The following is a 24,484-nucleotide window of genomic DNA, read 5'->3' on the forward strand; positions in this document are numbered from 1 at the left end:
GTTTTGTCTTATATCATCTTGTCATTTTTGCTTTCCTTCTGTTCGTTTCCCCCTGCTGGTCTTATTAGGTTCGTTCCCTTTTTCTATCCCTCTCTCTCCCCCTCCCTCTCTCTCCTCTCTCTATCGTTCGTTCCTGCTCCCAGCTGTTCCTATTCCCCTAATCATCATTTAGTCTTCCCACACCTGTTCCCGATCCTTTCCCCTGATTAGAGTCCCTATTTATTCCTTTGTGTTCCGTTCCTGTCCCGTCGGTTCCTTGTATTGTATTCACCATGCTGTGATTGCGTTTCGCCCCTGTCCTGTCGTGTTTTTGCCGTGATTGTGTATCACCCTGTCCTGTCGTGTTTTGTGCCTTCATCAGATGCTGCGTGTGAGCAGGTGTCTCAGTCGACTACGGCCTGCGCCTACCCGAAGCGACCTGCAGTCTGTGGCCGCTTCTCCAGTTGTTTCCTCTACAAGTCTAGAGGATTTCTGTTATTCCGTTTTGGACTTTAATAAACTCTGTTTCTGTTAAGTCGCGTTTGGGTCCTCTTTCACCGGCATGACAGAAGGAACCGACCAAGGAATGGACCCAGCGACTTCAGACGCTCGTTACACTGCCGTCGAGATCCAGGAGCCATGCTCGGCAGACACGAGCAGGAATTGTCTGCTGCTCGCCATGCCGTGGAGAACCTGGCCGCTCAGGTTTCCGACCTCTCTGGACAGTTCCAGAGTCTACGTCTCGTGCCACCTGTTACTCCCTGGCCTGCCGAGCCTCCAGAACCTAGGGTTAATAACCCACCTTGCTACTCCGGGCAGCCCACTGAGTGCCGCTCCTTTCTCACGCAGTGTGAGATTGTGTTCTCTCTCCAACCCCACATACTCTAGAGAGAGAGCTCGGGTTGCTTACGTCATTTCACTCCTTACTGGCCGGGCTCGAGAATGGGGCACAGCTATCTGGGAGGCAAGGGCTGATTGCTCTAACAAGTTCCAGAACTTTAAAGAGGAGATGATTCGGGTTTTTGACCGTTCAGTTTTTGGTAGGGAGGCTTCTAGGGCCCTGGCTTCATTATGCCAAGGTGAACGGTCCATAACGGATTATTCTATTGAGTTTCGCACTCTTGCTGCCTCTAGTGAGTGGAACGAGCCGGCGCTGCTCGCTCGTTTTCTGGAGGGACTCCACGCAGTGGTTAAGGATGAGATTCTCTCCCGAGAGGTTCCTTCAGATGTGGACTCTTTGATTGCTCTCGCCATCCGCATAGAACGACGGGTAGATCTTCGTCACCGGGCTCGTGGAAGAGAGCTCGCATCAACGGTGTTTCCCTGCTCCGCATCACAACCATCTCCCTCCTCTGGCTTTGAGACTGAGCCCATGCAGCTGGGAGGGATTCGCATCTCGACTAAGGAGAGGGAACGGAGGATCACCAACCGCCTGTGCCTCTATTGCGGAGTTGCTGGACATTTTGTTAATTCATGTCCAGTAAGAGGCCAGAGCCCATCAGTAAGCGGAGGGCTACTGGTGAGCGCTACTACTCAGGTCTCTTCATCTAGATCTTGTACTACTATGTCGGTCCATCTACGCTGGACCGGTTCGGGTGCTACATGCAGTGCCTTGATTGACTCTGGGGCTGAGGGTTGTTTCATGGACGAAGCATGGGTTCGGAAACATAACATTCCTTTCAGACCGTTAGACAAGCCTACGCCCATGTTTGCCTTAGATGGTAGTCATCTTCCCAGTATCAAATTTGAGACACTACCTTTAACCCTCACAGTATCTGGTAACCACAGTGAGACTATTTCTTTTTGATTTTCCGTTCACCGTTTACACCTGTTGTTTTGGGTCATCCCTGGCTAGTATGTCATAATCCTTCTATTAATTGGTCTAGTAATTCTATCCTATCCTGGAACGTTTCTTGTCATGTGAAGTGTTTAATGTCTGCCATCCCTCCCGTTTCTTCTGTCCCTACTTCCCAGGAGGAACCTGGCGATTTGACAGGAGTGCCGGAGGAATATCATGATCTGCGCACGGTCTTCAGTCGGTCCCGAGCCAACTCCTTCCTCCTCACCGGTCGTATGATTGTAGTATTGATCTCCTTCCGGGGACCACTCCTCCTCGAGGTAGACTATACTCTCTGTCGGCTCCCGAACGTAAGGCTCTCGAGGATTATTTGTCTGTGTCTCTTGACGCCGGTACCATAGTGCCTTCTTCTTCTCCGGCCGGGCGGGGTTCTTTTTGTTAAGAAGAAGGACGGTACTCTGCGCCCCTGCGTGGATTATCGAGGGCTGAATGACATAACGGTTAAGAATCGTTATCCGCTTCCCCTTATGTCATCAGCCTTCGAGATTCTGCAGGGAGCCAGGTGCTTTACTAAGTTGGACCTTCGTAACGCTTACCATCTCGTGCGCATCAGAGAGGGGGACGAGTGGAAACGGCGTTTAACACTCCGTTAGGGCATTTTGAGTACCGGGTTCTGCCGTTCGGTCTCGCCAATGCGCCAGCTGTTTTTCAGGCATTAGTTAATGATGTTCTGAGAGACATGCTGAACATTTTTGTTTTTGTCTATCTTGACGATATCCTGATTTTTTTCTCCGTCACTCGAGATTCATGTTCAGCACGTTCGACGTGTTCTACAGCGCCTTTTAGAGAATTGTCTCTACGTAAAGGCTGAGAAGTGCTCTTTTCATGTCTCCTCCGTTACTTTTCTCGGTTCCGTTATTTCCGCTGAAGGCATTCAGATGGATTCCGCTAAGGTCCAAGCTGTCAGTGATTGGCCCGTTCCAAGGTCACGTGTCGAGTTGCAGCGCTTTTAGGTTTCGCTAATTTCTATCGGCGTTTCATTCGTAATTTCGGTCAAGTTGCTGCCCCTCTCACAGCTCTTACTTCTGTCAAGACGTGTTTTAAGTGGTCCGGTTCCGCCCAGGAGCTTTTGATCTTCTAAAAGAACGTTTACGTCCGCTCCTATCCTCGTTACTCCTGACGTCACTAGACAATTCATTGTCGAGGTTGACGCTTCAGAGGTAGGCGTGGGAGCCATTCTATCCCAGCGCTTCCAGTCTGACGATAAGGTTCATCCTTGCGCTTATTTTTCTCATCGCCTGTCGCCATCTGAGCGCAACTATGATGTGGGCAACCGTGAACTGCTCGCCATCCGCTTAGCCCTAGGCGAATGGCGACAGTGGTTGGAGGGGGCGACCGTTCCTTTTGTCGTTTGGACAGACCATAAGAACCTTGAGTACATCCGTTCTGCCAAACGACTTAATGCCCGTCAAGCTCGTTGGGCGTTGTTTTTCGCTCGTTTCGAGTTTGTGATTTCTTACCGTCCGGGTAGCAAGAACACCAAGCCTGATGCCTTATCCCGTCTGTTTAGTTCTTCTGTGGCTTCTACTGATCTCGAGGGATTCTTCCTTATGGGCGTGTTGTCGGGTTGACAGTCTGGGGGAATGGAAAGACAGGTTAAGCAAGCACTCACGCACACTGCGTCGCCGCGCGCTTGTCCTAGTAACCTCCTTTTCGTTCCTGTTTCCACTCGTCTGGCTGTTCTTCAGTGGGCTCACTCTGCCAAGTTAGCTGGTCATCCCGGTGTTCGAGGCACTCTTGCGTCTATTCGCCAGCGCTTTTGGTGGCCGACTCAGGAGCGTGACACGCGCCGTTTCGTGGCTGCGTGTTCAGACTGCGCGCAGAAGAAGTCTGGTAATTTTTTTCTGCTTCTGCTCCTGGTCTTGCTGGGTCTCAGTCTGTTCCCTGCCATCGCATCTCTCCTGTTCTTGTTCCTGCCCTTGCTGTGTCTCAGTCTGTCCCTAGTTCTCATTTTTTTTTAGAGTAGTACCCTAGTTTCCCTTTTTATCGTTTTTCGTTACGGTCCTGAGGAGAGGAGTTGGGTTCTTTCTCGGGACGTGCTGGACCGTTTGATCTATGATTTCCTCCGTTGCCGCCAGTGTTCCTCCTCGAGAGCGCCAGGAGGCGCTCGGTGAGTGGGGGGGTACTGTCATGTTTTGTCTTATATCATCTTGTCATTTTTGCTTTTCCTTCTGTTCGTTTCCCCCTGCTGGTCTTATTAGGTTCGTTCCCTTTTTCTATCCCTCTCTCCCCTCCCTCTCTCTCTCTCTCTCTATCGTTCCGTTCCTGCTCCCAGCTGTTCCTATTCCCCTAATCATCATTTAGTCTTCCCACACCTGTTCCCGATCCTTTCCCCTGATTAGAGTCCCTATTTATTCCTTTGTGTTCCGTTCCTGTCCCGTCGGTTCCTTGTATTGTATTCACCATGCTGTGATTGCGTTTCGCCCTGTCCTGTCGTGTTTTTGCCGTGATTGTGTATCACCCTGTCCTGTCGTGTTTTGTGCCTTCATCAGATGCTGCGTGTGAGCAGGTGTCTCAGTCGACTACGGCCTGCGCCTACCCGAAGCGACCTGCAGTCTGTGGCCGCTTCTCCAGTTGTTTCCCCTCTACAAGTCTAGAGGATTTCTGTTATTCCGTTTTGGACTTTAATAAACTCTGTTTCTGTTAAGTCGCGTTTGGGTCCTCTTTCACCTGCATGACAGCTTCCCACTTATTGTGGCAAGCTTGTGGAAGGCTACTCGAAACGTTTGACCCAAGTTAAACAATTTAAAGGCAATGCTACCAAATAGTAATTGAGTGTATGTAAACTTCTGACCCACTGGGAATGTGGTGAAAGAAATAACAGCTGAAACAAATAAAAGCTGAAATAAACCATTCTCTCTACTATTATTCTGACATTTCACATTCTTAAGATAAAGTGGTGATCCTACCTGACATAAGACAGGGACTTTTTAGTCTGATTAAATGTTAGGAATTGTGAAAAACTGAGATTAACAGTTGAAGTCGGAAGTTTACATACACCTTAGCCAAGTACATTGGCTAAGGTGTATGTAAACTTCCGACTTCAACTGTAGCTCCAGATAGAGATTGGTGAGTGCTGTCGAGAAGATAAGGCTTGGGGTAGAAGCTGTTAAGGAGCCTACACATCTGCCTAATTTTCATTCTATCAATGTTTTGTTTATGTTCTTACAGTAGCTTATTTTGTTGAGTAAATTGATCGAAAAGCAATAACCTAAATACAAATGTATAAGGTTTTACATTGAATTATGATACTTGTGACATGGTTTCAATGAACTAAATAAATCTAAAGATAGGCAAACAAGAAATAGAGCCTTTGCAGCCAATATGAATCTAATAAAAGCAATAAGACAGTGATATTCACACAGTTTTGATACATTTGAAAAAGTTTTTAAAAGTATTTTCTTCCCTTCAGAATTTACTCAAGTAAAAGTACAGTACACATTTCTAAAAGAAAACTACTCAAGTACACATTTCTAAAAGAAAACTACTCAAGTACTGTAACGTGTTACTTGTAGTGTGTTACTACCCACTTCTGTATTTTCATGAATCCCCAGTACTGTAAAATCCATACCTCTGATTGATCATTTATAGATGGGCAACATAGCCTACAGGCTGAACCTCTATCTACACAATGGTCTGGTAAACAGTCCAGAAGACTGTTGTTGTATTTAAGATAAATACAATGGAAAGCATTCATGATGAAATACATGATTGGGACCAGGGTGTAGCCTAAGTAACGTCATGTAACAGAACTGTGTAGCTTACCTTGTTTTGATAGTCAGGTTTAAAGTGAAGCATCGCCACTCTCAACAAAGCAAGCTATTCAAGGAATCCACCCTCTTAATTGACATTAATTACTATTCATGAGAAAACAGACAAGAATTCCAGTGCATGCACTGCAGAACAAGCACTGCCAGTGACCAGTATCTTATTTTCCAGCCCAAAGGTTACTGTCTGAAATTATAATATTGTTTTCACTTCAGACAGAAGCTTGCTAACTAGATAAGGTAGTATTGCGTGACCACCTTCCGGCTAGGTAATGATCAAAAGCAGTGCTATCGCCTTACCAACGTCAACAATGGGGCTGGGGGCTGAATGGGTCATTGTTATACAGTAGAGGCTACTCTTACAGACAGTGACAATGTGACATGTCTCACCTGGACAGGTATAAAAGAGCCCTGTGGTCCAATTACATGAGAAAGGGATTGACCAACAGAGAATGGATGGTGTTAAAGAGCAATACACAATACTTGGCCTCGACCAATGTTGTGGAACTCGGGTTAGGCCTAGTTCAATCCAACCAAGGAACACAGTGACTTCTTAATAAAAGCCATTCACCAGTATATATGTTGTATGCATGTTGTACTGAAACTAGAAAGGAATAATACTAATGTAAAGTGGTGAAGAGTGGAGTGAGATGAAAGTGCCAGGAGCTGAAGATTAATATGACAGAGCCAATCCTTCAAAAATTATGGGACCAACAAGTGTGGAGAAATGTTGAGTGACAAAACAATTCACCCAATCTTCAAATTCAAAAGGGCAACCAGCATTTGGCTACTGCCTGTCCAAAGAGAACAACATACACCAAGAAACAAACACACCAGCCTATTGAATTGAATTGAATTTATTTTGGGTAACAGACATATACAACAAAATGTACAGTGTGGACCCAGAGGATATCACTTGAAACTATTCATTATAACGCTTGTTTCCAAAGTGGTCCTCAATATGAAATTCCATTAGATTACACAATATTGACCGAGGACGAGGGGTGAGAGAGCGTTTGATACTTGGAAAAGGATTGTGCATCTTTGCATTTAAAAGCAGTTAGATCATTCGTATTCCACTAAGGCGTGGCTGATTTCTAAAGTGAGACATCTCATTTGGAGTTCCCACTGAATTATGTATTATCTGGTGAGAGCTCAGAGAGGGATCTAAGAGAAGGCCCCCATAACATCAGCATAACATGCACAACATGTCCCCATAACATTACTATAACATCCACAAAATGTCCCCATAACATTACTATAACATCCACAACATGTCCCCATAACATTACTATAACATCCACAAAATGTCCCCATAACATTACTATAACATCCACAAAATGTCCCCATAACATCACCATAATATCCACAAAATGTCCCCATAACATTTTTTAAAATATATATTTCTACATTTAAACTTGATTTAACTAGGCAAGTCAGTTAAGAACAAATTCTTATTTACAATGACGGCCTACCCCGGGCCACACCCCGGACGACGCTCGGCCAATTGTGCGCTGCCCTATGTTGTGGTATATTGGCCATATATCACAAACCCCTAAGGTGCCTTATTGCTATTATAAACTGGTTACCAACGTAATTAGAGCAGTAAAAATACATGTTTTGTCATACCCGTGGTATACTATCAGATACCACAGCTGTCAGCCAATGAACCACCCAGTTTATAATGCAAATTATAAAGTGTGAGTCCTGAATGCTGATTGGCTGAAAGAAATACCATAGGTATGACACTATTTTTATTTGTACTGTTCTAATTACGTTGGTATCCAATTCATAATAGCAATAAGGCCAGAGGAGCTGTGGTATATAGCCAATATACCACGGCTCTGGTCTTATGCACGACTCAAAGCAGATACAGCCATTAGTCATGCTTAAATTATTGTGAGCTCTTGAGTCTACATATGCATGCTCTTCATTACCAGAAAATGCCATCATTTTATTGGCAGGGATAAGGAACAGGACTACAACACGATGCAAGCTATTGGCTACCTTGCCACCACCACCAGACAAATACAAAGATATACAGTCCAACTAATATACATTACAATCACATCTACACAAGCGAAATAGCTGATAATACCATCACCAAACCTGCATTTCCATTATTGACTCCACGGGGACTGCGGGTTGGGACCTGTTCTCTAGTTGGACTTCGCAGAACGCGAGCTGAGAGACATGTTGTTTCCACACCATCACGAATATGTCTTTGAAGTGTGAATACAGTATCAGAATTTCGGAAACAGTTGCAAGTTTTCCATGTCACGTGGAATTCCTATATATTCGTCCTTGGTGTCCCGCGCTGGCTCGAGGGGCTCACGCTGCAGTTCTCAGATAACACTTTCCCACCAATTAAATTGTGTTACCTGTTTCCTTGGTTACGCAGGACCAAGGAAATGATTTTTGCTGAATTTGCTATTCAGCATCCTTGGAACTTCCATATCCTAAACCCTAACCTGAACCCATACCCTAACATTAACCACAATTATGACCTAATGCTAACCCCAACCTTTTCCCGTACCTTAACCCCTTTGAATGTCTACTTCAATGGGGTATGGACGTCCCGAGGATTCCGGATAGCACGGACATTTGTTTTCTGATGGGGGCAGCTACAAATACTTCCCTGCAGGCTGCACCATGCACAGCTAGCATTGAGGAATCGGCCCAAATCGACTGTGCTAGCTGGGTGTTGACCATATAAATAGTTTGTGTAGAAACACTACAAATCCACATGATTCGTCTCGGTCCACTCATGGGGCCGCAAATAAACTTCTCATTAGATCATTGAGAAAAATCCGATATTGATGACTTTTTAATGAATTTGGAAAGATACGTTTGTAGGACGCCTTTTTTGGCAACACATGTACTTGTGAAGGCTGCTAGTCTACAGTTTGTCGTCTTTCTGTATTTGTATATTCGCTTTCATTTCTAACGTTACACTAGAGGGAATGGGTCACACAGGTGGGATGCACAAGTATGGAGAGCATACAGGCATATACAAGCATTTGTCTTTCAAACATGCGTCTATGTAATTAATGATTATTCCCAGCCGCACGCCAACATTGTGTGGAATATGAGTAGGAGGCCATGAATTGATACGTTGATGCAGCCGTTGAGTGTATCACAGGACACACTTCTAGATATTTTCAAGATGCCTCGATGACACTTTGTAATGTAGGCCATGAGAGGAGCGGAGACAATGCATTTCCAAATGGACACTATAATAATCTTCTTTACTTGATTTTTACTAGCGGCTTTCTAAACTGCAGTATAGTATGCAGTATGAAGAGGACACAATGCATGTATAAAGGTACCTTATACTTTTTTAAACCAGTGGGAGGCAGTGTTTGATCGCAGAATGAACCATATAGATGTTTTATAGCAGACGTCTATCAATCATTATTGTAGGTAGTTCTATACAATCTTTAATGGAAAATAATACCACCAGGCCAGTCATCATCAGGTAGGCTAAACAGTCGAAATGTCTTGAATTATTATTCCCAGTGTAGGAAGTGCTTTTGTGATAAATAACATTTTATTCCTAGCCTATCTCATAGCTATGTTTTCCTGTTGGCTACCATAGCCTATGAAAGGTCTATGTCTATATTATATCATGTCTGGTGGCCAAGTGTAGCCTGGTCCCAGATCTGTTTGTGCTTTTGCCAATGGGAACAGGTTTGACACCATTGGAAGAGGGGTCTCACTCAGGACATCCAATAGCACACTGGAGTCTGAGCGAATGACTGTATCCCCCCAAACTTTTAATAGGGGGGACCCTGGTGGAGGGCGAGCAGTGGCCATTGTTGAACCCACCTCTTCAGTGTCTACGGGCTTTCTGAGATCAGCTCAGGACTCCAGTAGGCCTACTAGCAGACACTGTAATGCTGAGGACTCTGTGGGAGTGGGATCCGCAGAGCACACCACAGTCAAACAGAAGCGTTTCTCCTCCCCACTTAAAGGTTTATTTTAGAGGGTGTTGTTATATCTGTCCTGGTTTGTTGTACTGACTGATATTAGGTGGTTTGTCGTACTGACTGATACTAGGTGGTTTGTCGTACTGACTGATATTAGGTGGTTTGTTGTACTGACTGATACTAGGTGGTTTGTCGTACTGACTGATATTAGGTGGTTTGTTGTACTGACTGATACTAGGTGGTTTGTCGTACTGACTGATATTAGGTGGTTTGTTGTACTGACTGATATTAGGTGGTTTGTTGTACTGACTGATATTAGGTGGTTTGTCGTACTGACTGATATTAGGTGGTTTGTCGTACTGACTAATATTAGGGGGTTTGTCGTACTGACTAATATTAGGTGGTTTGTCGTACTGACTGGTATTAGGAGGTTTGTCGTACTGACTGAAATGGTTTGTCGTACTGACTGATATTAGTTGATTTGTCGTACTGACTGATATTAGTTGGTTTGTCGTACTGACTGATATTAGTTGGTTTGTCGTACTGACTAATATTAGGGGGTTTGTCGTACTGACTGGTATTAGGTGGTTTGTCGTACTGACTGGTATTAGGTGGTTTGTCGTACTGACTGGTATTAGGTGGTTTGTCGTACTGACTGATATTAGGTGGTTTGTCGTACTGACTAATATTAGGGGGTTTGTCGTACTGACTGGTATTAGGTGGTTTGTCGTACTGACTGATATTAGGTGGTTTGTCGTACTGACTGATATTAGGTGGTTTGTCGTACTGACTAATATTAGGGGGTTTGTCGTACTGACTAATATTAGGAGGTTTGTCGTACTGACTAATATTAGGGGGTTTGTCGTACTGACTGGTATTAGGAGGTTTGTCGTACTGACTGGTATTAGGAGGTTTGTCGTACTGACTGGTATTAGGAGGTTTGTCGTACTGACTAATATTAGGGGGTTTGTCGTACTGACTGGTATTAGGAGGTTTGTCGTACTGACTAATATTAGGGGGTTTGTCGTACTGACTGGTATTAGTTTTGTCGTACTGACTGATATTAGTTGGTTTTGTCGTACTGACTGATATTAGTTGGTTTTGTCGTACTGACTGATATTAGGTGGTTTGTCGTACTGACTGGTATTAGGAGGTTTGTCGTACTGACTGAAATGGTTTGTCGTACTGACTGAAATGGTTTGTCGTACTGACTGATATTAGCTGGTTTGTCGTACTGACTGGTATTAGGTTTGTCGTACTGACTGAAATGGTTTGTTGTACTGACTGATATTAGGTGGTTTGTCGTACTGACTGATATTAGGTGGTTTGTCGTACTGACTGATATTAGGTGGTTTGTCGTACTGACTGATATTAGGTGGTTTGTCGTACTGACTGATACTAGGTGGTTTGTCGTACTGACTGATATTAGGTGGTTTGTCGTACTGACTGATATTAGGTGGTTTGTCGTACTGACTGATACTAGGTGGTTTGTCGTACTGACTGATATTAGTTGGTTTGTCGTACTGACTGATACTAGGTGGTTTGTCGTACTGACTGATATTAGTTGGTTTGTCGTACTGACTGATATTAGGTGGTTTGTCGTACTGACTGATACTAGGTGGTTTGTCGTACTGACTGATACTAGGTGGTTTGTCGTACTGACTGATATTAGGTGGTTTGTCGTACTGACTGATATTAGGTGGTTTGTCGTACTGAATAATATTAGGTGGTTTGTCGTACTGACTAATATTAGGTGGTTTGTCGTACTGACTAATATTAGGGGGTTTGTCGTACTGACTAATATTAGGGGGTTTGTCGTACTGACTGGTATTAGGGGGTTTGTCGTACTGACTGGTATTAGGTGGTTTGTCGTACTGACTAATATTAGGGGGTTTGTCGTACTGACTGATTAGGGGGTTTGTCGTATTGACTGGTATTAGGTTTATCGTACTGACTGATATTAGTTGGTTTTGTCGTACTGACTGATTAGGTGGTTTGTCGTACTAACTGGTATTAGGAGGTTTGTCGTACTGACTGAAATGGTTTGTCGTACTGACTGAAATGGTTTGTCGTACTGACTGATATTAGCTGGTTTGTCGTACTGACTGGTATTAGGTTTGTCGTACTGACTGAAATGGTTTGTCGTACTGACTGAAATGGTTTGTCGTACTGACTGATATTAGGTGGTTTGTCGTACTGACTGGTATTAGGTGGTTTGTCGTACTGACTGATATTAGGTGGTTTGTCGTACTGACTGATATTAGGTGGTTTGTCGTACTGACTGATATTAGGTGGTTTGTCGTACTGACTGATACTAGGTGGTTTGTCGTACTGACTGATATTAGGTGGTTTGTCGTACTGACTGATATTAGTTGGTTTGTCGTACTGACTGGTATTAGGAGGTTTGTCGTACTGACTGGTATTAGGAGGTTTGTCGTACTGACTGGTATTAGGAGGTTTGTCGTACTGACTGAAATGGTTTGTCGTACTGACTGATATTAGTTGGTTTGTCGTACTGACTGATATTAGGTGGTTTGTCGTACTGACTAATATTAGGTGGTTTGTCGTACTGACTGATATTAGGGGGTTTGTCGTACTGACTGGTATTAGGAGGTTTGTCGTACTGACTGAAATGGTTTGTCGTACTGACTGAAATGGTTTGTCGTACTGACTGAAATGGTTTGTCGTACTGACTGAAATGGTTTGTCGTACTGACTGATACTAGGTGGTTTGTCGTAGTGACTGATACTAGGTGGTTTGTCGTACTGACTGATATTAGGTGGTTTGTCGTACTGACTGATATTAGTTGGTTTGTCGTACTGACTGATATTAGGTGGTTTGTCGTACTGACTGGTATTAGGTGGTTTGTCGTACTGACTGATATTAGGTGGTTTGTCGTACTGACTGGTATTAGGAGGTTTGTCGTACTGACTGAAATGGTTTGTCGTACTGACTGAAATGGTTTGTCGTACTGACTGAAATGGTTTGTCGTACTGACTGAAATGGTTTGTCGTACTGACTGATATTAGGTGGTTTGTCGTACTGACTGGTATTAGGTGGTTTGTCGTACTGACTGATATTAGGTGGTTTGTCGTACTGACTGATATTAGGTGGTTTGTCGTACTGACTGATATTAGTTGGTTTGTCGTACTGACTGATATTAGGTGGTTTGTCATACTGACTGATACTAGGTGGTTTGTCGTACTGACTGATACTAGGTGGTTTGTCGTACTGACTGATACTAAGTGGTTTGTCGTACTGACTGATACTAGGTGGTTTGTTGTACTGACTGATATTAGGTGGTTTGATAGCCCATTGATGAATTATCAATGCATCCCATTAACAGTCCATGCTATCTGGTGCTCGCGGGCTCTGCCTGCACTTTAATCCGTCTTCAATTGCAACACGTTTTTGTAAACCTCATCAGTTTCTGAGTGTACTGACATAAGTAGGACACATGACATCATTGTCACTTGAGAACAAACACTATCTCGGAGATGGCTATGCATATTCATGGGATGAGGCTAGCAGCATCTCTCGCATTGAATACAGGCGGTTAACGTCAACAACCCTTGTCGAATATTCAAAAAGGATTACAATAATCCACCAATCCAAAGAAAAGAGAGGCAGGAGCTAGACAGTCTTCCTTGCCGCTTTGTGGACAACGACTCCCATCGTTAGGGCAGGGAGACGTATATTGTCAGTATATAATCTTTGATTTGAGTAGAGTAGCACTTTACTGATCCCATCTTGGGAAATAGTTTTCACTCAGCATCACTAATAAATTACAAAGACAATGACAAACACATGATAAAAATGAATTAGAAGACACCTAAGAATGCACCTGCATGGTAATAGCCATAAAAGATGGAGACAAGTTTAAGATAAATACTATTGTCTATCCTACTGCTGGGAAACCAGCAATAACAACATTCCTTTTAAGAAGGCACCATAAATGAGTCATTTACACTCGTTAAAAAGCCTCATGGCTGTGGGTAGAAATGGCCTTCTGAACTGCTCTGTGGAGCTTCTGGGGAGGATGAACCTGCTACCGAAGCTGCTCCTGTGCGGCATTCAAGTGCTGTGTGGAGTGGGTTGAAAAACTCCTCGCTATGGATTGCATTAGTCTTGTCATCATCCTGTGTCTCATTGTTATGTACTGTGTGTCTTTTGTAGAGAAGCAGTTTTCCTGTCCTATGTGTGCTCTGGTCTGCACAGATGCCTTCATCCTACAGGAACATGTTGAATTGCACTTGCTAGAAGAGAGCCCAGCTGAAGGTACAGTATCTACAGTTAGACCACACAGTTCAGCACAGAACACACTGTGACTGTAGAAACTCATGACAGTCCGAGTCTACACAGTTCAGCACAGACAGAACATGAGGCACAATCCATTGTGTTAAGTCTCTGACTCTGACATAATCTGTATCTGTCTTTTCAGAGGCTGTCCTGGGGGCCACATCATCAACCGAGGCAGCATCATCCAGCAACAGCTCAGGTTTGTCTCATGCTTTTCTTCATAGGAACAAACATAGTTCAACCAAACAGAGGAAGAAGCCTGCCTATGGCAGATCTACATAGGTTGAGGCTCTCTCTCTGCCCATGTCTTACTGATTCAGGTATAATATTCCCCCAAAAATCTAAATGAATTGCAAGAGAGGTTTTATCTCAACAAGAATAACCTGGATGAATAATGATTTAAATACAAATGCCCCGTTGATATCCCTTTTAACCGCTGTGTGTGTCCCTGACCTCGTCCTCAGGTGGGAAGAGTTATGAGTGTCCCCTGTGTTCTGTGGTGTGTGGAGACTGCTACTCCCTACAGGAACATGTGGAGCTGCATCTTGACTATGGCACAGTCACTAGTGCAGGTATGGCTTGATTTAAACAATCATATGTGATGGGAACACAGGTTTAATTGGGATTTTGTGTTTACACTTGTGGGAATTGTCCTATAGGGTTGAATTGGAAGTGTGTCTTAAGGAAAAAAATATGAAAAGCAGATGAATAACCATGGTAGCAGTTGAAGGGGAACAGTTTGGCGATTATGGGGAAATTATTAGACCAAAGGTGAGGACACAACAGTTCAGACTAAATCCAAACATTAGTGTTGTTTGCATGTGCATTTTACATTTACTTTCGCTGCATTTGTAGAAAACAAAATCTGAGTATACTCTGGATACATTCTGTAACATTATAAGAATATTCCTGGGAAATGTGGGCATAGGTGCAACATAAGACAAAATAAATACAAAAGTTTGAGTGAGAGGACTAAGTGGTATCTCCTAGTGGCCACACACCTCTCTAAAGTGTGCAAATTTCCTAAGTAATTTCAATGCACTTTTGACTCATTGCACGCAGAGTCAGGGTATATGCAACAGTTTGGGCCGCCTGGCTCATTGCGAACTAATTTGCCTGAATTTTACGTAATTATGACATAACATTGAAGGTTATGCAATGCAACAAGAATATTTAGACTTAGGGATGCCACCCTTTAGATAAAATACCGAACGGTTCCGTATTTCACTGAAATAATAAACGTTTTGTTTTCGAAATTATAGTTTCCGGATTCGACAATATTAATGACCAAAGGCTCGTATTTCTGTGTGTTATGTTATAATTAAGTCTATGATTTGATAGAGCACTCTGACTGAGCGATGGTAGGCAGCAGCAGGCTCGTAAGCATTCATTCAAACAGCACTTTCGTGCGTTTTGCCAGCAGCTCTTCGCAAGCACAGCGCTGCCTATCAGCCTAATGACTGGTGTAACCGATGTGAAATGGCTAGCTAGTTAGCTGGTTGCGCGCTAATAGCGTTTCAAATGTCACTCGCTCTGAGACTTGGAGTAGTTATTCCCCTTGCTCTGCAAGGGCCACGGCTTTTGTGGAGCGATGAGTAACGCTGCTTCGAGTGTGGCTGTTGTCGATGTGTTCCTGGTTCGAGCCCAGGTAGGGGCGAGGAGAGGGACGGAAGCTATACTGTTACACTGGCAATGCTATAGTGCCTGTAAGAACATCCAATAGTCAAAGGTATATGAAATACAAATGGTATAGAGAGAAATAGTCCTATAAATACTATATTGACGACAACCTAAAACCTCTTACCTTGGTATATTGGTCCTTCTGTAGCTCAGTTGGTAGAGCATGGCGCTTGTAACGCCAGGGTAGTGGGTTCGATCCCCGGGACCACCCATACGTAGAATGTATGCACACATGACTGTAAGTCGCTTTGGATAAAAGCGTCTGCTAAATGGCATATATTATATTATTATTATATTAATTCCATTGTCATTGTCAAACAAGACAATGACAATGACAAATCCGACAATGACAAATCCGTAAGGAGTTGGCAAGAGAGCAGAAACAGACTGGCACCCAGGCTACACCAAGCCTTTATGATTTGGCTCCCCTACCCAACCGATTTGGCTCCCCTTTCATCCCATTTGTGGCGCACAATGCCTCAAAATTTCAGGGATATTCCAGCAGGGCCAGAGACCCCATACAAGACCTCCCCTTTATCTACGGACTTCCCCCTCTGCCTCTGTGCTCAGGCTCTGGAGCGCCGCCGATCGGTAATAAGAATTTTCATTCTCGCCAAGATGGAGGTCTCTTGCCTATTGAAGAGAGAAAAGATTGTGTGCGTGTTACAGTAGAATATAATTTCAATGGTGTTCCATTTCAATTTTCACGGAAAATCTAGAGGAAGTCAATTATTTGGAGATTATTTTCCCATATCGGTATTCCAGCCATGAGCTCTGGAGAGGGAATAGATGAGGCTGCTAAAGATGCGGCCGACATAGCGGCGTTTTTCAAGTCCGGTAAGTGAAAGAGGGGCGAGAACCTCCGGTAGCCCACTGTATTGATAATGCCATCTACATTGTTCCCGTATAGATGCTAAACTGATCAACAAATTCAGCCATTGGTAGGTGGATGCGTTAGAGAGATACGATTATTATCCTCCTAAACAGGCTCCCTGTCATCCTCTCTGCTTTTATTCCAATATGATAACAGAGTGAACCTCAGATTATAGTAAATTACGCACACTTCAATGTAAAAAAGACATATGTGTCTTGGGTGGTTTATAATCTAGAAATGAAATGTATCCCTATCTCGAGATGTGTGTAGAAAACATATTACATTTTTTTCTGTACCCTGCGTCGTGGCCAATGAACCTTCGGCAGTGAGCTGCTTGTTAGTCAGAACCACATCCTATTGATTGTGATAGCCTATCATGTAAACAAACTGTAGTCTATGATGCCGCCCAGGTGTAGAGGCTGCACAATCTATCTGGAACATAACTGAGTTTTAGGCCAGGCCTACGTAGCCTACGGAAACATCTACCTGGTTACTCTCATACAATGTGTTATGGACTAACCAATAATAGACTATCACGTTTTTCTATTGCTGTTTAGTTTATTTAGACACCCATTAGTCCATCAGGGCAATAAACGAATCCCTAGAAAATGTATCCTTACAAAATATTAAGATTATTGTGTTATTAGGGTTATTTACTTGAACATATCTAATACCATTGATTTTATCTCTGGTATACATTCTAATATTTTTTTTCTCTCTAGTCAATTTAATGACCTAAGAATGTTTTTTTTTTTTCATACCCTAGTAGGCCAAACCTATTCATCCCAGAAGTCGTCCACACCACACACTGCCACCATTTCCCCCCAAATTAATTGGGGTAAGAATGTAATTCTAAAGGAATGAACATTTTGGAAAGTAAAAAAAAGTGCATATAGGTGCCTTGGGAATATCCTTGGACCATGATGAGACCACCTCAGATGATCCACAGTCAGAGCAGCTGTTCGTTTGCGCTCAGCTGTTTCTGTAGCATCTGGTCTGGTGCATCTTGGTCAAGAAGTCTGTTTCCCACCATCCCCATGGATGACACACAGACAGAAGTTTGAGTGGGACAGACAGGGTCAAGCTGAAGTGAAGAAGGGACTGAGTCTATTGGAAAGACGAGTGATATAGCCTAATGATTTATATAATACATTCTATTCTATTCTTTAGTGAATGCATGTTGCATAGCATTGACTTGAGCTTTTAGGTCACTGGAGTCTGGAGGTAAGGAAGTTAAGAAAGAGCTGTCTAAAGACAATGTTAGGAATTGGGTTTGGCGGAGGAATGTCCCAACATTAATGGAGTCAAGGGACCTCAAACTATAGGCTGATGTATGTATTTCTACCTTGTTAGATATGACCATCTGTCTATGTTCCTTTCTCCCATAGTTGCCACAAATATTTCCTCTCAGTGTCTCTTTAAGACAGCTTGGAATGCTATAATGGATTGTATTCTATTGTTGCAGTCTACTGTTGGTATGTGGCCAGTGTTTTCTGCTGTAGCTGTTATAGACCATGTCCTGGGAGTTAACAACAGCAACATGAACCTGAATGATGTGCATGAACAACATTAGCCTGTAAATGGTCTCTGTCTAGATGCTCTGAGGTTTGTGTATCCCATTTGTACTATTATTGTTAACTGTAAGGACTAAGCTTAGCTTGCTGTATCGGGTAATTAGGTTGTATTTTGTGCAGTGTTGAAGCTAGTAAGTGTTTTGCATGGTGATGCATTTAGACTTTCAAATTTCACACATATTGTGTAGGTGCTAAAACTGTGAAAGCTAGTTATGACGGTGTAAGAGAGAGGCCAGTGAAACACAGAGCAAACAACATGACCCATAACTGCGTCCAAGCATACGATAGATAGGAGCAAGGAATATGTTGACTGAGTCCCAAAAGCTATTCCATGTAGTCCACTACTTTTGACCAGAGCCCTATGCTTTTGAGGTACTATTTAGGGAATAGGAAATATGTTCACTATAATAGGGTGCCATTTGGGATGCAGCCATGGATATGTTGTTTGGCCTGTCAGTATCCTACAACACTATTCATCCTGAAACCACAGGGAAACAGACAGAAAAGGCCACCCCACTTTCTGTAACCTCTCCAGCAGGCTTCCTAATTGCTGCTGCCTTGTAGAGCGTTGAACACTTGGCACAAAGTTGCTCTTTCTTGTTGCACTGAAACAGATTTCTTTGGTTTGGGGAGCTCTGGGTGCACCCACTATGATGCCCTAGTTAGTCTTGAGTAGGACTTTGGATGTGTCCCAAATGGCACACTATTCCTTATATAGTGCACTAGTTTTGACCAGGGTATGAATAGCGTGCCTTTTTTAAACTCGAATGGCTGTACTAAACGGCCTGGCTGAAGTTGTTATATGTCATTTAAGAAGAGACTGGGCTAATTTGAGTATTCGCCCTTTGAAGAGTATCTAACGCGAAGATATACTAGACAGTCTGTATTGGAAGACGATATGCATCACATAAGTCATAGCTCAATGATTTAGGGAAGTCAACTATCAAAACAGTATTCTTTTCAGTTTATGGAGACATATTTCTGTTTGGAGTTGTGGGAGTCATGGAGATGTTGTGCTAGTCATAGTCGTCTATTATTCCTTGTCCTTATTTTGTGATGAGTTAGACTGATGGACGTTATTATGTCATTCCCACAAACATTGTATAGATCCCACATTTTATACTGAGTCATCCTCTTGTGAGCTAATCAGTGAGATTGTCATAATTTTTAGTCTACTTGATGATGAGGCTCATTACAGCAGCTCAGTAGCATGCCTATGATGTCAGCCCGCACAAAGCTTTAGGTCTATGTCCCAAGGAATTCAAAACTATTGCACTGTATGCTTATATTCACTCTACACTGAGTGTACAAAATATTAGGAACACCTGCTCATAGACTGACATAGACTGACCAGATGAATCCAGGTGGAGGCTATAATCCCTTATTGATGTCACTTGTTATATCCACTTCAATCAGTGTAGTTAAGGGAGGAGACAGGTTGAAGACGGATTTTTAAGCCTTGAGACATTGATTGGGTATGTGTGCCATTAATACAGTGAATGGGAAAGACAAAGGATTGAAGTACCTTTGAACGGTGTATGGTAGTAGGTGCCAGGCGCACCGCTTTGAGGGTCAAGTACTGCAAAGCTGCTGGGTTTTTCACGCTCAACCGTTTCCCGTGTGTATCAAGAATGGTCCACCTCCCAAAGGACGTCCAGCCAATTTGACACAACTGTGGGAATAGTTGTAGTCAACATGGACCAGCATCCATGTGGGAATGCTTTCAACACCTTGTAGAATCCATGCGCCAACTAATTTAGTCTGTTCTGAGGGCAAAAGGGAGGGGTGCAACTCAATTTTAGGAAGGTGTTCCTAAGGTTTTATACAGTGTATATTAGTGTATATTAACACTATGTATAAACTATTTACCAAGTTATTACATTGGCACCGAGCTTTGGGAAGGCATAAGGTTGTCTTGGCCTGTTTGATGTGAGTTGACTCTTACAGGGATCATCCTGTCCCTCACTGTACAGTAAGCTGTTGTAATGCAGAGCTGCTCGCTGGCTATTCATAGCGTATTGTGGCATTGCCCATTAGCTTTCAAATGACCCAAATCAGGAGGTCATTTTCAGTGGCTGTTTAAGGATTGCAGACTGAATGAATTGTGTAATTGAATTATGCTTATTTTCTTGCTTTTTAGGAACAAGACGAAAAATGTATGAGGTGTGACTAACTTTTATGACACAGCATCATGCCATACTTACAAATGAGTACGCTGTAGCTCAATCAGGCACCACTGAGTTCTGATTTACAAGGTAATAATATACTAGCCATCCATCGTAACACCAGTGGTATATTGAGACCTATGGTTCCAACAAAGATATAGTGTTTACTATGTCAAAGTACCTTCTATTTTTGTCCTGTATCAAATACTGTAGTCAGGCGCCATTTTCCACCACATAGCTGCCTTGCTTTGACCATTTACCATATTACACAGTGGGGTTGTTCTTGTGAGAGGACGGCCGTCACATTGGCAACGGTATAAATCAGGATATTTTCTGTGTACATGATTGTTCCACTATCCAGCTCAGAGCAGGCTGAGGTTTACCAATTACTTTCATTTGATTGGATCTTTAGAAAAGCCCTGTCGTGTCTTTGGCTATGCCGGATTAAGTGATATGACATGCTATTCTATAAAATCATTTCTCCGTAATTAATATCGCCTGATTGAGCTAATCAAGTAAATGTAATTAACTAGAGAGTCAGACACCACAAAATAATATTTATAGAGCTGTTATCTTCCAAATAAACTCTTAAAGACCTAGTAATATTTTACATCAATAGCAGTCAATATCAATCGTCATCTTATTTCAGTCTCATCTGAAAGTTGTAAATTATTTTATCTGCACGAACCCTGGCTACCAAGTTGAATCAGCAATACAAAATTGGGTTTAATTATGTATTTAGTAAATACCTAAATAATCACACAAAATTACACATACACACAATTAATCATAACTTGATTACAAATTACGTCATAAAGAAAAACGTCCCTAGCGGGCGGAACAGATATGACAGCTTGTTACACAAAAGAAAAGGGGCTAGGTTTAGTGAAGGAGCGGAAAGACTGAGGGATACAGGGAGAAGCTGTACTATCGTAAATACAGTATCTTATGTATTCTAAATTACCGCCCATTTGGAAAAGGAAAATGCAACAAATATTTACTCTGAGCTGCGCTTCGATAGGTTGGTGGTAGATGGAAGGCCGTGTTGCCAAACCGAGTCCTTTGAAGAATGTCTCTGGTTGTCAATTGGATACGTTGTAGTAACGTCATTGTGTGGTAGACGGGATACTCTGTCTGTTCCTTCCTAACCTGCGTTTGCAGCTGCAGTTGCTAAGTCAACGGCTAGGAGGTATCACTTCTGTAGTGAATAAGAGTTCAAAGTTCATACCATTAGCGACCAAAGCTCACGCTGATGTTGGCTTCGTTCTGTAGTTATTATCTGAACCATTCTGACATAGGACTGTCGTCCTACATCCCCAGAACAGGAAGTTCTATTGTCGTCAAGGGCTTATATAGGAAGGCAGAGGAGGGCGTGTTTGAAAAGTTTTAAAGCCCATGTCCCTTCACAGAGCGGGCCACTGATTGAGCAGCTCTATCTTATGAAAACCCACATCTCACATTTTAGAAGCTAAAATCACATTTCATCCCATCACAAATAATTTCATATTCAAACATTTAAATCGAACAACAATTCCATGTGAATCTGATAACTGTGATGTGTAGACTTTCCACTGTAGAGTTTGTCATTTGATCATTGATGAGAATGTCTCAGATGACAACTGAACTGACATCATATTCATTAAGTACCACCGCATATGTTCAATTGTTCTGGATTACCAGAATATAGTTCATTTCCCCCACCTACTGATGTTCCCAGAATCTCTATGTTAACCAAGGGTTTTGCAAATGTAACCTCAGTAGGGTAGAGAGAGGAAAAAGGGGGGACGAGGTATTTATGACTGTCATAAACCTTCTCCCCAGGCCAACGTCATGACAGCCCCTTTACTCATTTCTTATTTATTTATTCCGTTTAAACATTACTTGCTTTCTAGTGGTGATATTATACCATAGAAAGGTCACAGTTATCATCAATTTACCATCAACTGTTGGACATTAAATTTCTAAATGTCTTTGTCCGTTTCGAATGAAAAAGGAGATTATGACTAGGCCTAATTAGATCAGCCTGTAATGGCCAGTAATGTGAGACAAATTGTTGTACTGCCTGTGATCCAGCGTTATCACCCAGTGTGATCATGCTTATCGAAGTGGAAACCTAAGTGTTATGTAATAAAATGTCTACTGGCTGCTGCTGAGAAACAGACTTGACCCAACTAAAGTCTTCATAGCTGTGTCATAATAATGGTGTAGTGTAGTAGGGATCAGATGCTCCAGAATCAATTCACATCATGAGAGAGGAGAAGGGGAGAGAGAGGGGGGGAGAAAGAAAGAGAGCGAATGAAAGTAAGGACAGAATAACCACCTCTGCAAATGATAGAGTAGTGAAGGCTAAAGTCAGGGTGGAGTAGGCCATCATGGCTTGCTTTTATACATATTATACAGTCAGAAAGAGTCCTCTTGCGTTCTATCGCAAAGTAATTGGCAGTTGCTTCTAGTGGAGTAGAAGCAATCAGCCCAGAGTGGCATTGCACCATGAAACGGCCTCAGCCCAGCCGCCATCATGCCATCCTCCTCATAATTGGAAAAGAAGAGCTTTTGACTGGAGCTGTTCTGTTTTGCCCAGACTCACTTCGGTGGTTTGGTTTCCCTCCTCCTCTCTTCAGCGAGTCCACTGTATGCTCACAATGGAGAGCAGATGTTTTAGTGCTGCTTGATTGTTATGCATTTGTTTATTGTAGAGCTGTTTATAAAGCAGCCTGCTGAGTGTCTTTTATGAGATCCATGGCATTTATAGTATAGATTAGTTAGAGATACTAGGCTTTTTACTGACCCACAGAACTAGATAAGGCCACATCTCACTCAAAGCAGCAACGCCCGTGCACAATTCTGTAGTATAGATCATGAACTGTCGGCCTGTGCTAGTTGTGTGGAAGAAATCTAAAGAAAATTGTTAAAACTGCCTGCATGATCAGAAGAATAGCTAAGTATTTACCGGGAAAGATTCTAAGCAAACAACCCAAGCATGAATTGGGAGTCAGGTGAACTACTATTCTGTGGTCTGGGGAAATTCATCAGAAAGTGAGATTAGGAGGATGCAGATTGCACAGAACAAAGCAACAAGGATAGTTTTATGGTGGAGATATGATACTTCTCTTGTGGTCATGTACAATGGTCTTGGGTGGTCATCAATCAACAAGATAATTGAAAAACACATGCTTATTTTATTTTACACAGTACACCACATTACAAGAAATAGATTGTCCCCCATCGATGTCTTATCTCGGCAGAGAAGAGAAATAGGCAAAATAACATTTCAATTCAGAGAAATAAAGAAATTGAATAATTCATCTAGCAAACCAGAAACCTTTCAATTTATAAATTCATACAATACTTAGAACCACTTAAATATAATAAATTGCAAGGTTGTGCAGGATTATGGTAGATGAACAAACCAATCTATCTTTTAAGACTGTTAGATTATGTATCTGGTCAATATGGCAGTGTATTATGTCTGTTGTTTATTACAGTGTGTTAAATGTGATTGCATTGTAAATTGTATTTTAATGTTTAAGGACTCATGGAAGATTAGTCCAAGTGAGGATTAAAAGAGATCCTAATCAAATAAAATGAAACACTAACGCTTGCAGAGCTTAAAGTCATTGCTTACAGGGTAAGGAAACCAATATGTAATTTGGGTGAACTATCCCTTTAATAACATTAATTTCCCATTTAAATAGTCCCGATTTGCATACAGATAACCGTCAATGTCAATAAGTAGGAATTGAGAATGCAGAGTGAAGTCGATAACTAGCCTAAGGGATGGCTTAATTCAGTCAGGAATATAGAGGTATCAATCACAGCAGCCTCAGCCTGCCACCCACGTTGGCTGGGGGCCAGGAAGGAAGGAAAGGGGATTGTGGGCCATGAAGAAGAAGAGTGGTTGTGGGCTGAGCCTGCCTGTGTGTCTCCTTGAAATCCCTCATCTGATAAGAGAGGATTTCCTATCCATCAGAAAACCTCAGCCACCCACACCCTACCAGACACACACACACCCAGCAGCCCCTCCTTCCCAGCAGTCAGGCGGCGTCTGGAATCAGGGCATCTCATCTCAGAACCCTGGCCTCTAGGTGTCTGTCTGCTGGCCTGCCTTCCTGTCTGTGCCCCTCTCAGAGACTAGCTGTTATATCAAACAGAGCAGCAGGGTTTTATGTGTTTCTGAGCTTATGTATTAACACTCCTCTTCTCTCTAATGGTAATAATAAACTCCGACACACACACATACACACAAGCGCATTTGATCCTTCCGTCGTTCATGCAGGACGGCATATTAAAAATCATATACTATTAAAAGCCTTTATGTTTTGAGAACATGCCTTTCCTCTTTTTAATGGGGTTGTGGCA

General features: G+C 42.7%; 1 protein-coding gene across 1 annotated transcript; it reads left to right on the forward strand.

Moving 5' to 3' along the window:
• The first annotated feature begins 9,287 nt into the window (after positions 1-9,287).
• Positions 9,288-14,450, forward strand: LOC124018740 (zinc finger protein 581-like). Its single transcript, XM_046334094.1, has 4 exons — positions 9,288-9,578; positions 13,710-13,811; positions 13,975-14,031; positions 14,297-14,450. Exons 1-4 carry the CDS (start codon positions 9,359-9,361, stop codon positions 14,413-14,415), a joined length of 498 nt encoding a protein of 165 aa, XP_046190050.1. The 5' UTR covers positions 9,288-9,358; the 3' UTR covers positions 14,416-14,450.
• The last annotated feature ends 10,034 nt before the right edge of the window (positions 14,451-24,484 follow it).

This window comes from Oncorhynchus gorbuscha, unplaced genomic scaffold, assembly GCF_021184085.1.
Source record: "Oncorhynchus gorbuscha isolate QuinsamMale2020 ecotype Even-year unplaced genomic scaffold, OgorEven_v1.0 Un_scaffold_5753, whole genome shotgun sequence".
Taxonomy (NCBI): Eukaryota; Metazoa; Chordata; class Actinopteri; order Salmoniformes; family Salmonidae; genus Oncorhynchus; species Oncorhynchus gorbuscha.

What these genes read in the sequence shown, in the direction of transcription:
- LOC124018740 (XM_046334094.1), top strand. Translation starts at nt 9,359, where the DNA reads ATGACTGTATCCCCCCAAACTTTTAATAGGGGGGACCCTGGTGGAGGG. An exon ending in AGAAGAGAGCCCAGCTGAAG is followed by an intron (nt 13,812 to 13,974) that starts GTACAGTATCTA and finishes CTGTCTTTTCAG; the next exon opens with AGGCTGTCCTGGGGGCCACA. An exon ending in ATCATCCAGCAACAGCTCAG is followed by an intron (nt 14,032 to 14,296) that starts GTTTGTCTCATG and finishes CCTCGTCCTCAG; the next exon opens with GTGGGAAGAGTTATGAGTGT.